Genomic DNA, 21,182 nt, shown 5'->3' on the forward strand with positions numbered 1-21,182 from the left:
TATTAACTTGTTTAAAAGTCTTGGCGTAATTGTGATAATCAAATATACGCCTACTTGGAGAGTCTTAATTAAAAATTCTAATTTTGCTAAAGAGGCCACGTAACACAACCCTTTTATCCCTACTCGTATTACATTTTTTTCTGGCGACCCGTATATACATGCCAGGGTATAATGTATAAGTACAAGCTTTATTTAAAGTACGGACACGTGTATCGTGACGTGGATGTTGCCTTGGCGCTCCCCTCTTTCTTCTTCTTCTCTCTCTCTCTCTCTCTCTCTCTCTCTCTCTCTCTCTCTCTCTACTATCTTTGCTCACGCCACACGCCCTTTCTCTTCTATTCTCCTCTCTTTTCTTCTAAGTTCCTTTTAGAGAGAGAAAATCTACACAAAGAATGCAGAAACACTAAAACTTTTCACTGCAAAATTCCGGCATCTTCAGAAGCTTTCTGTGTATAGAGTTTGAGGTATGTTCAATTTTACTTGGTAACAAAAAAATTCCTTACTTTTTGTATGGAGTTGAATTAGAGTTTGATCTCTGTAAATTCTCTTGAATTTTCTGTGCTATATTAACGATATATGTTCTTGTGCTATATCTTTTGCCACTAGTTAATTTTCGTTTAATTTTGGGCTCATATAGAGCGGGATTGAGATTAAAAATTCAGAATTAAGATATAGTTGTGACTGGAACAACGGGAGGAACAAGAGAGAGTGTAAGCTTGAGCTTGAAGCTGTGAGAAATTGAGTTTGAGCTGAAGAGAATGTTATTGAATTTAGAGTAGTTATGGGGAATGTTGAATTCCGAATGTTTATTTGGAATTTCAGCTAATTATTTTTTTTAAGTTTTTTTAGTTTTGATGGTTATAGCCTAGATTGTGATTTAGGTGGGCTGACGGGGATAAAATTGTAGTTAACCTGTAGATTCAAAGTTTCGTAATGCTTGCGTCTTTACTTGGGTTTTAGGTGGGGACTGTGAGGTTACGACTATGCCCCTTACATTTCCTCTTTTACCTTTTCTTTTTTCTCCTGGGGGAGTGTGGGGGTGTGTGTGGACTTTGCCATGGAACCCACTTTCATTTCTCTCTTTCTCTCTCATTCACACACACACACACATGAGAATTTAACAACATAATCAGCATCCGGAAAGCATGTTTTTTTTTTTGGGAAAGCAAGTTTATTTACCGAGAAAATAAGTTAATTTTGTGATAGCCGAGGATTGTATTGCACATAGAAGCTCCTTCAAGAGAGGAGTGGGGCTGAAGGGGGGGAGGAAGGGAGAGGGGAGGTGATGTAAGATTAATGTTCTGAACGGGCAAGAAAAAATAGAAATTACTTTTTGAAGGATGTACTGGAAAAAATGTAGGAGATGATATCTCACAGATTTCCCATAACAATTGGTAGAAAGGGCAAATTTGGTTTGAAGGCCATTACACAGGAGGTTTACCAAGTGCGCATCAAGTGTAGCGGCTGCCGGTTTCCCTCTTATCCCAAAAAAAAAAAAGAAAGGGCAAGTTTCAAAAAAATTTGGTAGAGACGTGATATTTCAGCCCTCCCTTGTGTTATGCCTGGCTTTTCTATGGGCAGTGGCGAAGACCTAGCTTTTTATCAAGGGGAATCATCATATGCTATATGTACATAAAAAAAAATAACCTTGTATATACATTGTGATTTTCCGGCGATAGATGTTCGAATGAATCCCCTTCCGCTCCTCTAGCACCGGCTCACCGCCCCTGCCGGCGGGGCTTTTGCAACACGGAAGCAACCATCTAAGAGTTGTTAGAGAGGTTAGAAATGTATCTTAGGTTAGTGGAAAGAGAGTGACCTTTGGATATAAATCACGAGAATGTGTAAACATGATAAATATTTCACCTTCCTTTGCTGAAAGTTATGTGGCCATGCGAGAGGGATTAAATGGAACAAAAATTGACTGGATTTTGACTGAAATGGTTAACATTGAACTTGGTAAAATGAAATGGATGAATAATTGGAAACTGAGATTATTCATTCTGATGTATCTATAGTATAGGCTTATATAAGCTGCTACATCAAAATGAGGTCTCAGGTTCAAATCCCAGCGGAGGCAAATATTAGGTGATTTCTTCCCATCTATCCAAGCCTTGGTGGATAGAGTTACCTGGTACCTGTTGCTGGTGGGAGGTGGTAGGTATCCAGTGGAATTAGTCGAGGTGCGCGCAAGCTGGCCCGGACACCACGGTTATCAAAAAAAAAAGAGATTAAAGTTATAGAGTTTTACACTATCTAGTAGTGTGGTTTAGCATGTTATAGCACGTCCTTTCCTTGTTTTTCAGGTTACAGCCTGTGTGTGGAGTACACAAATATATGCAGTTAATTTTTAAGTCAATGACTTTTACACTGTCGCGTGTATACAAATTAACCCTTCATAAAATGTCAAAGCTTGGATGGAGTTAGAAGTATCCGCTGACAATTGAGTAACCAACATTCTGCATTTTAATAATCGATTAGCTATATAGGAACTGACTTTCTATCAAATGTTCATTAACAACTTGAGAATCCTCTAAGGTGTTGAATGTATTAACTACATGTGACAGAATCAATATATACATAATTCGTGAATGGTGTTGTGTCAGTTAAAAGATGAAATCAATAATTTAAAGGGAGAATTGGGAAGACCATGTAAAACGTGTTTAATTCTCCTGTAAGACTAATTTCATAGGATAACATGTGCTGCAATATTTGGTTGGATTTTAGGTTCAGTAGGATAAATTTCCCATGGTCTCATCAATTCAGGCCTATGAAAATGAAGTCAGCTAACTTAATAGGATATCTTGTACTATTGATTATTTAAGCTTTCTCTTTTATGTTCATTGTTAATTATAGAAAGTCATCTCTGTTGAGTCCTCCCATGGGATGGGATAGATCACATGTGAAGAATGATCTATGAGAAAATATACTCCACTAGTATGCCAGCAGGCAATAAGTTCAGTCCAGTCTCCAGATGTGTGTTTCATGACATAAATACTCGATTTTGTCCAACTTGGAAAATTCTCACAGTAGTATGTGTTGTCCAACTTGAGTTCTCTTTAATATATTAATATTTCCTTTTTACTTTGATAAATTGGAATGGATAAGAGAAACTTCACAAAATCATTTGCTTTCTCAGTTTTCTGGCCTACATACTCTATACCTTAATCCTTTTTTTGAATTAATATATGGATTTTTATGCGGTTTGTTCATGTTGTGAATTCTATTTCTCTCTGGTTACAGGGTTTGCTTTTCTGTAGCTAGTTGGCACAACACTCCTGATCAGTGACTACAAAAGGAAATTTTGATTGCACTTCTAATTTAATACAGCATCTAGTTGGTTCCTAATACATGGGAAACAGTGAGGACGGAAAACCTTCTAAGCCTGAGAAATCATCTTCGCCTACACCGGTAAGCAAATTTGACAAAAAATATTGTTTGAGTAACTATACGGCATTTGACTTTCTTGACCTGTGGTTTGATATGGTCTTTGGCTCCATAAGAACCCTAGATTTGTGCATATGATGATGCCTATACGCTTCTGTTCCTTGTATATTGTGAACTATTTTAGAATTTCATCTCTGGCTGGTTGTTCTTTGTTCACATTGGCAGGACCAGAGCAATCTCCATGTCTATCCTGATTGGGCGGCCATGCAGGTCAATACTAATTTTTCATTTTGTTGGAGATACAGAGAGTTGTAATGTTTTATCGATAATTGTAAGGGCTTAACTGGTTAACTCTTCAGGCATATTATGGTCCTCGAGTAGCTGTACCTACATATTTCAATTCAGCCGTTGCACCTGGTCATACCCCTCACCCTTATATGTGGGGGCCACAGGTATTTTCCAGGCAGAATCTTGCTGTTTTAGTTGTTTGACTATATTAATTGCTAGGTATCTAATCGTCAGACTTCAAGTGCTTCATGACTAACTCCGGTCCTTTACTTTCTCAGCCTATGATACCACCTTATGGTGCACCATATGCAGCAATATATGCTCATGGTGGCGTTTATGCACATCCTGGAGTTCCAATTGTGAGTTTGCATTCCCAGAGTTCTATTTTAATTCTTAGATCAATATAACAAATGCTCCTTGATTTCTATTGTTTTGGGTAAAGTTCTTTGACCTGGAATTTGTGATTAGGACCTGGTGGTACCATAGAGCAAGCAATGTGTTGGGACAAAGTAAACAGTTTTAACACAGCACAGCTTAATTGATTCAGAAAATAACCCTTGAAATTGAACAAAAATTTGTCCAATATCTGCATTATAAGTACGATATTCATCTGTTGGGATGGAAGGTATTTGCTTGTTCCTTAAAACAATGATGCAACAGGATCTCAGTTTGGTCAATTAATCAGCTGAAAATTAACACATATTGGCTCTATGACTTGGTGTGGATCGTGTCTTGAAGTTCTCGTATAAAATTTGAATGACCTTTATTTGTTCCCTGTCTTTGGGGAACAGGGCTTTTTTAGTTTGACTCCTTTAAGTATTACATTTATAACAGAGATTACTCGCTTTGACAATGCATGTATTCAGCACACGACGGCATAGCTGCATAATGTTAGAGTAACGACAGTGTGTTGGCTAAGCAACAACCATAGACCGCCCATCTTACAGATTGTTATTTGTTATTTGTTTTTATGTTTTGTTTTTTGGTTCCAGGGATCTCACCCTCCAGGTCATGGGATGGCAACATCTCCTGCTGTCAGCCAAGCCATGGTATGTATGCCAGTTTTTAAAGCCTTTCAGTATGTATGAAATTAATTTTTCGAGAATGGCTTCATTGTCTGATTTATTACCATTAGCTCAATGTATTTGTATGACCCAGGAATTTGATATAGACTAAATCACTCTACATTGTGTAGGATGGTGCTTCTTTGAGTTTGGATGCATCTGCTAAGTCTTCAGAGAATTCTGATCGAGGCTTGCTGGCAATGTCACTAGGAAATGGCAGTGCTGACAACATTGAGGGTGGAACGGACCATGGAAATTCACAGAGGTTTGTGATTTAATAAATTAAAGATCTTGTTCAGTTATTTCAGGACAATGCTCAACTTTCGCAGTGTCTGATTATTTTCCATTTCTGGTCCTGCATTGAGGATTACATTTTGTAATTCTTCTTTTTGAACCAGTTAAACTAAATTTCAGTTTTTATGTTGTGGCCAGTGGGGACACTGAAGGTTCAACTGATGGAAGTGACACAAATGGAGCTGGGGTATGTTCTTTTCTTACGATAAATCTATGCATCTCAATTAAGTAGATTTATTTGCATCGAATGAAAGCAGTGGATACTGATTTCTTCTTCTTGTATTCTAGGTCAGTGAGAGAAGTAAGAAACGAAGCCGTGGGACAACTCCTGATAACTGTAAGAGTTTGATCTCTCTCAATCTTTGATTTAATTAACAGTTTCAAAAGAAAAAGAATTACTAGTGAAACAACTCTGCCTCGGACTGTGAAATTTCCAATTTTCCGATCGTTTCCTACTTGAGTGTTTGATATGCTAGGCTTTTGAGAATTGCGGTATATGACATGCAATAAAAGTACTTGTCTAGTCGTGGTACATTGCAAATGGCAAAGGGCTTCTTAAAGGCTTGTTGCTACAGTAAATTCAGCTTTTAACCTTTATAGAACTGTCTGGAAGACATCTTGAGCAAACTTCTATACCTTTTTCTTGTAGATCTTTCCACCCATTCTGGTGTTAGCATCATTGGTTATTTTGGGGGAATTTTGGTGTATTCATGGACATTCCTTTTCCTCATTGCTGTAGATATTTGATTTTTTAATCACTGTTATCTTTTTTGGAGTACATAAAAGTAATATGCTTGATTTCATTTGCTGATCTGTCTGTTCTTCGATTTTAAACAGCTGGTGATAGTAAGAGTCACTTACGACGATGTCAACCTACTGGGGAAGTAAATAATGATTCTGAGAAGACAATTGTGGTTGTTCGTCCTGGTAAGGTAGAGGAGAAAGTGATGGGAACTGTACTTTCTCCTAGCATGACAACAACTTTGGAAATGAGAAATCCTGCTAGTACACATTTGAAAGCTAGCCCAACTAATGTTTCACAACTCAGCCCTGCACTGCCAAATGAAGCCTGGTTACAGGTATATTAGCACAAGTATCAGGTGAACTTTGATTTTTTTATGTCATAGCGACCTCCAGGTGTCTGCAGTTCTTACTGAATTTGGTGAGAAATCTTTTTTGCATCTGAACCTAATTCCTGTCATGCAATTATGTTCAGAATGAACGTGAGCTGAAGCGGGAGAAAAGGAAACAGTCTAATCGGGAATCTGCAAGGCGATCAAGATTGAGAAAACAGGTAAAAGGGCAGTGTGCACACGGCGAATGGAAGCTATGGTTGTTGATTTACATTTATATGGCGTTTGTTTCAACGTGGCTGCTTACCATTTCTGATATTCATACTGTTCTTTGTTTCCCCGATCCTTCAGGCTGAAGCTGAAGAATTGGCAATACGAGTTCAGTCTTTAACAGGGGAAAACATGACACTCAAATCTGAGATAAACAAATTAATGGAGAACTCGGAGAAACTTAAGCTAGAAAATGCTGCTTTAATGGTATAAGTTTGTCCCATCTCAAATTCTCTTCCAGCGGTTTGATTGCTGTTGAATCACTTTCCTGGGGTTTTTTAATCTGAAATGCTAATCATTTTTCGGAATGCGCAGGAGAAACTGAACAATGAACAGCTAAGCCCGACAGAAGAAGTGAGTTTAGGTAAGATTGATGATAAGAGGGTGCAACCTGTAGGCACCGCAAACCTACTAGCAAGAGTCAATAACTCTGGTTCCTTAAATAGAGCAAACGAGGAGAGTGAAGTTTATGAGAACAATAGTTCTGGAGCAAAGCTTCATCAACTACTCGATTCCAGCCCCAGAACTGATGCAGTGGCTGCTGGGTGATCAATGGTACAACCCCCCAACTTCGTCGTCTTACGTTTTAGTCTGATTATGTAATTTTGGCGTAATTATAAGTCCAAAGTTACTGCTAACCGCGGGTGAGTAACAGAATGGAACAGCTAAATAGGATTATGGAACTTACAGGATTCTAATTTTACCTAATTGTAGATGTCGGAAGAACTGATGTGTGCTTTTATACTTTCCTTTTCTTCACTTTTTCCCCCTTTTCACCTCAGAGAGGGATGTTGGCCATAATAGTTTATGTAAGTTTGTAATCTTCGACATGTATAAGCTTTGATTGAGGAAAGCTATGGAACTGAAAGGTCTTGGTTTGGATGATGAAATCTGACTTGATAAACACTGTAATGTTTATGATGTTATTTCCTACTGTTGGATAAACCATCTTTGTGCTCTAAGCATCAATTGCTAAGAGTTGCTTGGTATACTTGAGAGTCTGAAGTCTCTATCTAGTATACTTGAAAAACTTTAACCCGTCATACCTTTTCACTAGCAATTTTTCTATTTTAACCGCTTATGCCGCATAGGCCTACCTTGTCTCGTTGAAGTTTTCTTTTACTTATGTTCTTATCTTCGATTAGATAAGAACACAAGTAAATGTGATTAGTGCTTACGCGCCTCAAGTGGGTTTGGACGGGGAGATTAAGAGGCACTTCTGGGAAGAATTTGACAGGTCGATACGTGGCATTCCGCTCACCGAGAAGTTATTCATAGGAGATGACTTCAATTGTCGCATTGGGGCGACATCTGAGGGGTATGACGGTGTGCATGGCGGCTTTGGCTTTGGAGTTAGGAACGGAGGAGGTACTTCGTTGTTGGACTGTGCTAAAGCCTTTGATTTGATGATTGCCAACTCGTATTTTCCGAAAAGGGAGGAGCACTTGGTTACATTCCTCGGAGTTCGTTGGCCAAGACTCAAATTGATTATCTACTCATCTAGAAGTGCGATAGGATTTTTTGCATGGATTGCAAGGTTATACCAAGCGAGAATCTCACGACTTAGCATAGATTATTGGTGATGGACTTAGAGATCGTGAGGAAGAGGAGGAAGAGGGTTGTGTATGGTCAACCTAGGATCAGGTGGGGTACTTTGACTAGTGACAAAGCGCAGGAGTTGGGGAAGTTGTTGGCTATGGGAGCCTGGAGAAGCAGTGGGGACTCGAGCTGTATGTGGACCACGACAACGGAGTGTATTAGAGTAGTTGCGAGAGAAGTGTTAGGGGTCTCGAAGGGTTTCTCTAGCGGGCACAAAGGTGACTGGTGGTAGAGCGAGAAGGTACAAGAGAAAGGTGGAAGCCAAGCAAGCGGCGTACTTGACGCTTATAGAGAGCATGGACGAGGAGGCGAAGAGGATGAACAGGGAGGGGTATAGGAGGGATAAGAAGGAGGCGAAGTTAGCGGTTACTGCGGCGTTTGGGCTTTTGTATGAAGAGCTTGAGGCCAAAGGCGGGGACAAGAAGCTATACATGCTAGCCAAGGTGAGAGAGAGGAAGACCCGTGATTTGGATCAAGTTAAGTGTATCAAAGATGAGGAAGGTAGAGTTTTGATGGAAGAGGTTCAGATTATACGAAGATACAACAACATACCCAGTATTATCCTACACCGTGGGGACAGATTAGACGAAGATGACAGACATATTTCCATAAACTCCTGAACGAAGAGGGTGAAAGGGACATTGTACTGGGCGACTTGGAGCACTCCGAAATGTGCCGGGATTTCGGGTATTGTAGGCGCATAAGAGTAGAGGAGGTCGAGGGGGCTACGCGTAAGATGCACAGTGGTAGAGCTACTGGGCCAGATGAAATACCTGTGGAATTTTGGAAGAATGCGGGTAGGGCAGGTTTGGAATGGCTCACTAGGTTGTTCAACGTCATTTTTAGGACAAAGAAGATGCCTGATGATTGGAGGTGGAGTACGATGATTCATCTATAAAAAAATAATGACGATATCCAAAGTTGCAAGAATTATAGAGGGACTAAGTTGCTAAGCCATACTATGAAAGTTTGGGAGAGGGTGGTTGAAGTGAGGGTGAGGACCAGTGTGTCCTTTTCTGAGAACCAGTTCGGTTTTATGCCAGGGCATTCGACTATGGAAGTCATTCACATTGTGAGGAGATTGGTGGAGCGGTATAGGGAGATAAAGAAAGACTTGCACATGGTGTTCATTGACCTAGAGAAAGCATATGACAAAATCCCGAGAGAAGTGCTCTGGCGGTGCTTGGAGGCTAAAGGGGTCCCAGCAGCCTACATTAGGGTAATTAAGGACATGTATGATGAAGCTAAAACTCGGGTTAGGGCAGCGAGAGGAGACTCGGAACACTTTCCGGTTATGATGGGGTTGCACCAGGGATCAACTCTTAGTCCACTCCTATTTTCCTTGGCAATGGACGCATTGACGAGACACATTCAAGGTGAGGTACCATGGTGTATGTTATTTGGTGATGACATAGTTTTAATTGACGAGGTGCGGGGTGGTGTTAACGAGAGGCTGGAGGTTTGGAGGAAGACCCTAGAGTCTAAGGGTTTCAAGTTGAGCAGGACCAATATGGAAACATTGAGTGCAAGTTCAGCAATGGTACCTAGGAAGGGGATATGGAGATGAGGCTTGATACGCAAGTCATCCCCAAGAGTTTCAAGTATCTTGGATCTATAATACAAGGTAACGGGGAGATTGATGAAGATGTCACGCATCGTATCGGAGCAGGATGGATGAAGTGGAGGCTCGCTTCCGGTGTCGTGTGTGATAAGAATGTGTCGCTAAGACTTAAAGGTAAGTTCTACAAAGTTGTAGTTAGACCGACTATGTTGTATGGAGTAGAGTGTTGGCCAATCTAGAACTCTCATACCCAGAAGCTAAAAGTACCTTAGATGAAGATATTGAGGTGGATATGTGGACATACTCAGTTGGATAAGATTAGAAATGAAGTTATTCGGGAAAAGGTGGGAGTGGCCCCTGTGGAGGATAAGATGCGGGAGGCGAAGTTGAGATGGTTCGGGCATGTTAAAAGGAGAAGTATAGAAGCCCCAGTTAGAAGGTGCGAGAGGTTAGCCTCGGTGGGCAGCATGAGGGGTAGAGGTAGGCCTAAGAAGTCTTGGGAAGAGGTTATTAGGCGGGACATGGCGCAGTTGGAGCTGACTGAGGGCATGGCCCTAGACTAGACAGGAGGTGTGGAGGTCAAAGATTAGGGTAGAAGGTTCGTAGGTAGTCGAGCGTTTCTCTTTGTCTTACTCAGTTCGCTAGCATTAGTGTTAGTATGATATCTTTTATTCATAGATGGCTATTACTACCTAGAGTTTGACTGCATTTTTGGATTCGATCTTTTTTCATCTTGCTGTTATTCCTACTTGTTGCAATTACCTTTCCTTTTTCGGTCGTTCTCTAGTCGAGGGTCTATCGGAAACAACCTCTCTGCTCTTCCAGGGGTAGGGGTAAGGCTGCGTACATCTTACCTCTCCAGACCCCACTTGTGAAAAATTACTGGGTTTGTTGTTGTTGTTCTTGTATGTTCTTATCTTCGATAGTCATTTAGCTAAACATGACTGAATTTAAATAATAAAACTTGTTAATTCTTGTTGGATTTGTATCTGTCTTGCGTCGCTTCTGATTTTCAAAAGAATGTTTTAACACGCGTTGCCCAGAATAAGAGCGCTCGTGTCCTAACCTGTTTATGATTTGCCTCGTCTCGCTCCATAGCCGTCTCTAATGCCTCTTATCTTAAATGTTACACATTATTGCCTGGTGCACGGGATAATACTTCAGGAGGCGCAACCGTATATATGTCCGTTCTTTTGATTTCTGTTGTCAAATTCTGAGATGGCCTTGGTCTTCCTTTCATAGGTCATAGGTGGAAGCTTTTATAGAGCCAGAAAGAAGATAGAGAATGAATTGCTCAACAAAAGTTATTTTAGAGTTTGAAATGCTCTAATTAGGTAATACAGCTTATTCCTTAGAAGTTGCTAAAGTTAAATGATAGGGTTCTCCCTTTCAGATGAAAATTTAGGAGAGTAGTCACTAGTCACTCCCTGTTAAGATAGTATCCCTGGTTTTAGGATGAATCTGTTTACTTTGTGGTATAACACATCCCCGAATTACCTATATCAGAAATAAAATAAAGCAAGATATTAAATAATTTCACATTTTATCGTGGATTATATTTTTCTTTATTATGTGGACCAAATGACCCCTTGGATTATACTAGTCCGACTCTTAGCCGGAAAATGTCTTGAAAAATTCAATGTCCAAAGTCCAAACAATAAGTAAGTACTGTATATTATATGTGCACTAAAAGAAGTTAGAAACATGATTTACATAGTGAAGTCTGTCTTTGAACATGGCACAGATCTAAAGAAGTATTACTATTTCTTATTTAGATGAGGGACAAACATGTTCATATTTCATAGGTCAGAGTTAGACAAGCACATGCTAGATTATGAGACTCCCGTGTAGAAGAAGATCCAGCAATTATTTAATAAGATGTGTCTGACTCGAACTTCCGTACCTTTTCCAACTTCTTTTACTCTGATTTAGACTTCACTATACAGATGGATTATATTCCTTTTGCCAATAATTTATCAATCAATTTGCTCTATTCAGATATATATATTCCATCTCGTACTACATATATACATATGATTAAGGAACTCTAGACAAACACACGGATCTAATGTAGATGTAACATTAACAATTTAAACCGTAATCCTAACTAGTTCATATTGCTTATATGATCCTTTCGAACTAACCATTATGTTTATTCTTAGTTAGATCTTGGGGTGTACAAAGAAAATCGATAAATCGCACCAAATCGATAATCCGAGTCAAATCGAAAAAAAAACCTAATGTGTTTTGGTTTGATTTGGTTTGGTATTGGAAAATAAACCCGACCATAATTGGTTTAGTTTGATTTTAACTAAAAAAGTCAAACCGAAACCAAACCAACCCGATAGTACATTTATATAATTTTTAAAAATATTTTATACATATAAGTATTTATTGTAATATAATTTATAAATATTTCTTAAACGTTTTCACAATTTTATCTTTTAACGTATTATTTCAAGTTTAGACTTAACATTCTTGAATGGTAAATAAATTTTATAACCCATAAATGTAGTAACTCAAACAAAGTTCAAATCAATACTAATGCTAACAAAAGAAATTCAATTCAATACTAGGAATGACGATAGTGTTGGATAATTATTTTAGTTTTACATTGGTTTATAATGAAAATGCATAACTTAGTTTATCTTTTTCTTTAGTGCTTAGTTATGTAATTAATATTAGTACTTATTAGCTATACTTATTTTAGCATGACCTATATAGTATTTTTAGATTATGTTAATTTTTATTATGGCTTATTAATTAGCAATATTTATTTTATGTAATTTTATTATTTTATCTTTGTTATTGAATATTTTAGTATAATTCTATGACTTATCTCATATTATTGTGTTAATTTTTTGGAAAACACATATAGTTGTATTTTACTAGGACTTAAGAAATATTTGGAGTAAAAGTTATATATTTTATGCTATGAAGACTTTAGCGGAAAAAAATTAGAAAACCCGAAAAAATCCGAAAACCCGAGAAAAACCGATATTGAAAAACCTTACTTTGTTGGTTTGTTTTGGTTTATAAATTTAAAAACCCGACACTATTGGTTTGGTTTGGTTTGATAATTGAAAAATTCGAACCAACCCGACCTATGTACACCCCTAGTTAGATCTGCATCAATTTTGAGAAATCATAGTCTTCAGAAAAAAATTCCCAATTGATAATACAAAGATGGGATTCCCTTCTGAGTCTATTTTTCCTTTGAATTAAAATAGGGATATGCGTACAATAGATCTTTGTGGTCCGATATTTTTTGGACCCGCGCATAGCGAGAGTTTAGTGCATCGGATTGTCCTTTATTAAAATAGGGGTCTGCTCAATTAATCATATTTCTTGTTTTTTTTCAAGGGAGAAGTATTATAGAAAAGGAAATCCGAATGATTGGAATTTTATTTCCTTGTCCAGTTTCCTATCCCAATCCAATCTGTTCGTGTTGTTTATGTGTATATACTCCAAACATATACAGCCGTGAAGTGCGCAAATTTGATATTTGGATGTGTATGTGTTTTGGACGTAAGAATTGAAAGGTAAACCTGTCCCAAGTGAGTCATTCGTAGAGACAAATGAAAATTGGCGACTTGTAATTATGAACAACTACATTTTTCGATTCAAATAGGATTCAATCATTCAATTATTAGAGATTATAATGCTGAGATTGTGTATACAATAATAAATTTAAAAAAATAAAGGATTTTCATGCATGCAACAATTAATAATAAAGAGATCATTATACACAAACTACTTATGGTGACTGAACATTATTGTACATGTTATTCTATTCTACAATATTCTTTTCATGTGTATATAGATTTTTGTATAACTTAAAGAGGGAGTTTTGATAAGTAACATTGCGGGTATTACTTAATGCCGATGCGACCAGCCAAACGCTGTACTTCCTTTTGTGGGATTTTTTAATTAAAATTAATTATTTCAATACCAACAATAATGAGGAACTCGAGAGTCGAGGTGAGAATAAGAGGTTGTTCAGGTTAGTCAAGGCGCGTGGCTTGGACCAAGTGAAGTGCATCAAGGACGAAGAAGGTAGAGTTTTGTTAGATGAGGGGCTTATCCATCGGAGAAGGCAGACCTATTTCCATAGTCTCTTGAATAAGGAGGAGGACAGGAGTATTGTTCTGGGTGATTTGGAACTCTCCGAGAGTCGTTGTGACTTTGGGTATTGTAGGCGGATTAGAGTTGATGAAGTTGAGGGGGCTATGTGTAAGATGAGTAGGGGCAAAGCGACCGGGCCGGATAAAATTCCGACGAAGTTTTGGAAGAGTGCGGGCAAGGTAGGCTTGGAGTGGCTCACTAGGTTATTTAATGTCATTTTTAGAACGAAGAAGATGTCCGAAGAGTGTAGGTGGAGCACGGTGGTTCCTGTATACAGGAACAAGGGTGATATCCAAAATTGCAATAACTATTGGGGTATCAAGCTGCTTGGCCATACTATGAAAATCTGGGAAAGAGTGGTAGAGCTAAGGGTGAGGAAGAGGGTGTCTATTTCCGAGAACCAGTTTGGATTTATGCCAGGGCGTTGGACTACAGAAGCAATTCACTTTGTTAGGAGATTGATGGAGCAGTATAGGGAGAGAAAGAAGGACTTGCATATGGTGTTCATCGACTTAGAAAAGGTGTACGATAAAGTTCCGAGGGAGGTTTTGTGGAGATGTTTGAAGGCTCGAGGTGTACCTGTTGCCTATGTTAGGTTGATTAAGGACATGTATGATGGAGTAAAGACCCGAGTGAGGATGGTGGGTGGGGACTCGGACCATTTTTCGGTTATGATGGGGTTGCATCAAGGGTCGGCACTCAACCTTTTTTTGTTTGCTCTGGTGATGGACGTACTGACGCACCACATCTAAGGGGAGGTGCCGTGGTGTATGCTATTTGCAGACGATATTGTATTGATTGACGAGACGCGAGACGTTGTGAACGCGCAATTAGAGGTATGGAGGCAGACCCTGAAATCTAAAAGTTTTAAGTTGAGCAGGACCAAGACAGAATACTTGGAGTGTAAGTTCAGTAGCGAGACTCAAGGGGGAAGGGGAGGTGAGGCTGGACTCGTAGTTCATCCCTAGGAAAGGGAGTTTTAAGTACCTTGGGTCTATTATTCAAGGAGATGGGGAGATTGATGAAGATGTCACACATCGTATTGGGGCGGGATGGATGAAATGGATACTCGCTTCTGGTATTTATGTGACAAGAAGGTGCCACCGAAACTTAAGGGTAAGTTGTATAAAGTGGTGGTCAGACCAACGATGTTATATGGGGCTGAGAGTTGGCCAGTCAAGATCGCTCATGTCAAGAAGATGAAGGTAGCAGAGATGAGGATGTTGAAATGGATGTGCGGGCACACCAAATTAGATAGGATCAAAAATGAGGTTATTCGTGACAATGTGGGTGTGGCCCCTGTTGAGGACAAGATGCAGGAAGCGCGGCTTAGGTGTTTTGGTCATGTGAGGAGGAGGAGCACAGACGTCCCGGTGAGTAGGTGTGAGAGGTTGACATTGGAGGGCCTACAGAGAGGTAGATGTAGGCCAAAGAAGAGGTAGGGATCAGTGATTAGGCAAGACATGACACAACTTCAAGTGACCGAGGACATGACCCTTGATATGAAGGTATGGAGGTCGAGAATTAGGGTAGTAGAGTATGTAGTCTAGAGTGTTCATAACATTAGTATTGGCACGCAGTCTCGCTTTCTGTGGGCAGTAGGTTTTTATGACTAACCGTAGTTTTCTTTCATTGTCGATTACCTTAATATCTTGTTATTTTTATTCTGCTTTTATATGGCTTTTTGGTAATGTCTCTTCTTGTCTATATTTTCATTAATGTGGTGCTTATACTTTCCTGAGCCGAGGGTCTATTAGAAACAAACTCTCTATCCTCACAAGGTAGGGTAAGGTCTGCGTACACACTAATCTCCCCATACCCTACGGTATGGGATAAGACTCGGTATGTTGTTGTTGATGTTGTAATGTTGGTATCATTGATCTTGGGTTGAATCCTTTTACGTTATTTTATTTTATTATACACTCTTAGCGAAAACAATCGTGATATCAATAATTGAGAATATATTTGAAAATTTATGGTGAAAATCTTGCGTAACTTGAGAACACCCAAATTTTGTCGCTTGGATAATACAAGTCTAGCGAGGAGAAAAAAAAAAGACGAAAATAATACTAGTCTAGTTCTTAGCCGGAAAATGCCTTATGAAAATATCATTCAATGTCAAAACGCAAAGTCAAACTATGTTTATACACTAAAAGAAATTGGAAAACATAATATAAGTTTCTAAATTGAACATGGCACAAATCTAAAGAACTATTTCTTACTTAGATCTGGAAACAATCATGTCTGTTATTTCATGGGCAAAAGTTAGAGAAGCACATGATAAACTATGAGACTACCATGCAGAGACAACGCATCATATATTTTTATAAAGTTAAAGATTGGCGTATGGTGTGTTTCTAAGGCTAGCTATTTCAGGATTTGAAATTTAACGATTTCAAATTAAAATATAATATGATAATCAAAACAACAAATTGAGCTCCAAGATAAATATTCTTATATGTTTAGTAAATTTGATCATGCAAATATAATGTTTGGACAAAAATTAGTAAATTCACGTGAACTCATATTGAATACTATAATTTTGCATCCTAGCTCCAACTTCTTTTACTCTGATTCTTTATGCCTATAATTAATCAATCAATGAATTAATTAATTGAGGCTTGTTATATTTGATCAACCAATGTATCCATTTCGCTTCATTGACATGCATTTCAGTAGTACGACAAACTAAATTTGACTTAATAGACAAATTAAGAGAACAACTAGAATATTCTCTAATCAAATTTTAAAAACTCTTAAAATACGCGGACTCATGTAAGTGTAAATTTAACAACTAAACTTTAATCTTAACTAATTGATATTGCTTATATGGTCCTTTACAACTATTTTATTCTATTTTTAATAAAATCTGCATTAATTTTGAGAAATTACCAGTTTTTTAGACGATTTTCATAATTGATTTAATAAGAGGGGACTCCATTCTATTTCTCTTCCTTTGTTGAAATTGTCAAAAGTCTCACATCGGTGGATGACAATTTTGAATGGGAATTTTACCCTATAAAAGGAGGTCAAATGTTTAGGATTAAACTACACCTCTCATTTGCCTTTTTTATCTTCTTAAGACATTTGTATCTTCTCTCTTTAGTATTATTTCACTTGTAATTTTGGAGTGGAATAAAATATTGATTGTGTCCGAGGAAGTAGGCAAAATTGGTCGAACCTCGTAAATTCTGGTGTTCCTTTATTGTTGTCTTATTGTCTTGTTTATTATTTAGTGGTTGTCATAATTTTTGGCATAGTAATTGTGACTCATTCACACTATATACATTTGGCTTCCGCTACAATTGGTATCAAAGCCAAGATACTGTCTAAGTATGCTCTGTGGTTGCAGCATAGTCTGATCTTTCACATCAGAAAAGATCTATCTTGGTAACTGAGTCAAGGTTCTGTTTGAGTATGCTATGTGGTTGCAGCTTAATCTGATCTTCCACACCAGAAAGGAAATAATCTTGATTTGTGTCGTCAGCTACTAAATAATATTTGTGTCAAAATGGGAGACGATAAACAAGAAGAATCTACATCAAGTGTCAATAATACGTCATCATTGGCATCTTCGCTTATGACAAGAATTGTGTCAAATGCGAAATTTGCGGTAGAAATTTTTGACGGGTCAGGACATTTTGGGATGTGGCAAGGCGAGGTTCTAGATGTTCTTTTTCAACAAGGGCTAGATCTTGCCATTGAAGAAAAGAAGCCAGATGTTATTGGAGAAGAAGATTGGAAAATTATCAATCGTGTTGCTTGCGGTACCATTCGATCCTACTTTGCTAGAGAGCAGAAATATCCATACACAAAGGAAACTTCTGCAAGTAAATTATGGAAAGCACTGGAGGATAAATTTTTGAAGAAAAACAGTCAAAATAAATTGTACATGAAGAAGAGACTGTTTCGCTTCACCTATGTTCCTGGTTCCACAATGAATGAACATATCACCAGTTTCAATAAGTTGGTCACAGATTTGCAAAATATGGATGCAACTTTTGATGACGGTGACTTGGCCTTGATGTTGTTGGGGTCACTTCCTAATGAGTACGAGCACCTTGAAACTACTCTACTCCATAGAAATGACGAAATTTCTCTCAGAGAAGTTTGTTCGGCTTTGTACAGCTATGAACAAAGAAAGGGAGAAAAACAGAAGGGCGGAGAAGGAGAAGCACTAATTATGAGGGGTCGTCCTCAAAATCAAACGAGGACTAAGAAGGGAAGATCCAAGTCGAGATCTAGACCCAGCAAAGATGAATGTGCCTTTTGTCGAGAAAAGGGGCACTGGAAGAAAGACTGTCCGAAGTTGAAGAATAAGGCCAGACATAACAATGGAAAGGCCATTATGGATTCAAATGTAGCTGATTGTGATGATTCAGACTTCTCATTAGTTACAACAGAGTTATCAACATCATCAGATATATGGTTGATGGACTCGGCTTGTAGCTATCATATGTGTCCCAACAAGGACTGGTTCGTAAATTTTCAAGAAGGAGAATATGGAGTCATCCACACAGCGGATTACAGCCCTCTTACCTCATATGGTATTGGTTCAATAAGATTAAGGAGCCATGATGGAATGATTAGAACATTAACAGATGTTCGATATGCACCGGGTTTGAAGAAGAATCTCATCTCTGTGGGAGCCCTAGAATCAAAAGGGTTCAAAATCATTCCAGAAAATGGAGTGATGAGAATATGCTCCGGTGCACTAGTGGTAATGAAGGCCAATCGGAAGAACAATAACATGTACCGCTATCGTGATAATACAGTTATTGGAACAGCGACAGTGACATCTAGTGATGAGAAAGAGGCAGAAGCGACCAGGCTATGGCACATGCGCTTGGGACATGCTGGAGGGAAATCCTTGAAAGCTCTATATAATCAAAGATTGTTAAAAGGTGTAAATACTTGCAACTTGGAGTTTTGCAAGCATTGTGTCAAAGGAAAACAGACAAGGGTTAAATTTGGTACAGCGATCCATAATACTAAAGGCATTTTGGATTATGTACACTCTGATGTTTGGGGCTCTTCCAAAACACCTTCATTGGGTGGGAAGCACTATTTTGTAACCTTTGTTGATGATTTTTTCCGAAGAGTGTGGGTGTATACAATGAAGAGGAAAGATGAAGTGTTGGGAATTTTTCTCAAATGGAAGACGATGGTGGAGAATCAAACAGGCAGGAGGATCAAGTGTATTCGCACAGACAATGGAGGTGAATACAAAAATGATCATTTTAATAAGGTCTGTGAAAATGATGGCATCGTCCGACACTTCACTGTCAGACATACACCACAACAGAATGGAATGGCAGAACGTATGAACCGGACTTTACTGAAGAATGTACGGTGTATGTTGTCCAATACTGGCTTGGGCAAAGAATTTTGGGCTGAGGCAATTACATATGCATGCCACCTCATTAATCGTCTACCAACTGCTGCCATTGATGGCAAGACACCATTTGAAAAATGGTATGGAAAACCTGCTGTAGATTATGACTCTTTGCACGTGTTTGGCTCAATTGCATACTATCATGTGAAAGAGTCAAAATTGGATCCGAGAGCAAAGAAGGCTATATTTATGGGGATTACTTCTGGAGTCAAAGGATACCGCTTATGGTATCCAGAGACAAGGAATATTATATTCAGCAGAGATGTTACCTTTGATGAATCTGCCATAACAAATAAGGTGACAGTTGAAGATGTCAAACAAACTGGTGGTGCATCAAAGCAGGTGGAGTTTGAGGGAAAATTTATTTTTCCTACGCAAGAAGCAGAGGAGGAAACAAATGAAGATTACCCTCTGGAAGAAGAGCCAGTAGAGAGGGAGATTCCAACTCAGGAACCTCGACAACAACTTGAATCAATAGCAACCAACAGGCCAAAAAGGACAATAACGAAACTTGTTCGTCTCATAGAGACGGTTGCTTGTGCAACCTCAATTGTAGCTGACAGTGTTCCTACCACTTATAAAGATGCAATCCAAAGTTCAGAAAAAGATAAGTGGAGGATTTCCATGAATGAAGAAATGCAATCCCTTCATCAGAATCATACATGGAAATTGGCCAATCTCCCGAAGGGAAAGAAAGCAATTGGGTGCAAATGGGTATTTGCAAAGAAAGAAGGATTTTCTAACCAAGAAGATGTTCGCTACAAAGCAAGATTGGTGGCCAAATGATATGCTCAAAAGGAGGGAATTGATTACAATGAAGTATTTTCTCCAGTTGTAAAACATTCCTCCATTAGAATTATGTTGACTTTGGTAGCACAGTTGGATTTGGAACTAGTTCAGATGGATGTAAAAACTGCGTTTTTACATGGAAACTTGGAGGAGGAAATCTACATGACTCAGCCAGAAGGATTCAAAGTTGTTGGAAAAGAAAATATGGTATGCAAACTTGAAAAATTGCTGTACGGATTGAAACAATCTTCTAGACAATGGTACAAGCGATTTGACAAGTTTATGTTGCGGCAAGGATAAAGAGAAGCAAATACGATCATTGTGTGTATTTGCGCAAACTTAATGATGGTTCCTTTGTATATCTTCTCCTATATGTTGATGATATATTGATAACTTCCAAGAATTCGGAAGAAATTGATAAGTTGAAGATTCAACTGAAGGAGGAGTTCGAGATGAAGGATCTGGGTGAGGCAAAGAAAATTCTTGGCATGGAGATAATAAGAGATAGACGTTCAAAGAAACACTGTTTATCTCAGAAAGAATATTTGAAGAGAGTACTACAGTGTTTTGGCATAGATAAGAAGACTAAGCCAATTAGTACCCTACTTGCTCCCCATTTTAAGCTAAGTACTACTATGTCGTCAAAGGATGAAATTGAACAGGAGTATATGTCAAGGGTACCATACACAAATGCTGTTGGTAGCTTGATGTATGCAATGGTTTGTACGAGACCTGACATTTCACAAGCCGTTAGAGTTATTAGCAGATATATGCATAATCCAGGAAAGGAGCATTGGCAAGCTGTGAAATAGATTCTACGGTATATTCATAGTACTGCAGATGTTGGGTTAGTTTTTGAGCAGGAAGGCAATCGGTCTGTAGTTGGATATTGTGACTCAGATTTTGCAGGTGATCTGGACAAACGAAGGTCAACTACTTGTTATGTGTTTACTTTTGCAAAGGCACCAGTTAGTTGGAAGTCTACTTTGCAGTCAACAGTTGCTTTGTCTACAACAGAGGCAGAGTACATGGCTATTACAGAGGCTGTGAAGGAGGCAATTTGGCTTCAGGGGTTGCTAAAGGAGCTTGGTATTGAACAAAAAAATATTATATTTTTTTGTGATAGTCAAAGTGCTATTCAATTAGCGAAGAACCAAGTTTATCATGCAAGGACGAAGCACATTGATGTTCGGTATCATTTCGTACGAGAAATCATAGAAGAAGGTGGAGGCACGGTGAAGAAAATTCATACTACGGAGAAGCCTGCTGATATGCTGACAAAAGTGGTGACTGCGGTCAAGTTTCAACATTGTTTGGATTTGATCAACATTGTTGAA

General features: G+C 38.5%; 1 protein-coding gene across 1 annotated transcript; it reads left to right on the forward strand.

Moving 5' to 3' along the window:
- Positions 1 to 283: 283 nt before the first annotated feature.
- Positions 284 to 7,217, forward strand: LOC107824425 (transcriptional activator TAF-1-like). The gene is given in 13 exon segments (NM_001326131.1): positions 284 to 464; positions 3,244 to 3,411; positions 3,613 to 3,657; positions 3,747 to 3,839; positions 3,954 to 4,034; positions 4,668 to 4,724; positions 4,871 to 5,004; positions 5,172 to 5,220; positions 5,322 to 5,370; positions 5,871 to 6,112; positions 6,250 to 6,327; positions 6,458 to 6,583; positions 6,692 to 7,217. Coding segments are annotated over 12 exon segments (1,248 nt in total). The 5' UTR covers positions 284 to 464; positions 3,244 to 3,351; the 3' UTR covers positions 6,926 to 7,217.
- The last annotated feature ends 13,965 nt before the right edge of the window (positions 7,218 to 21,182 follow it).

This window comes from Nicotiana tabacum, chromosome 19 (assembly GCF_000715075.1).
Source record: "Nicotiana tabacum cultivar K326 chromosome 19, ASM71507v2, whole genome shotgun sequence".
Classification (NCBI taxonomy): Eukaryota; Viridiplantae; Streptophyta; class Magnoliopsida; order Solanales; family Solanaceae; genus Nicotiana; species Nicotiana tabacum.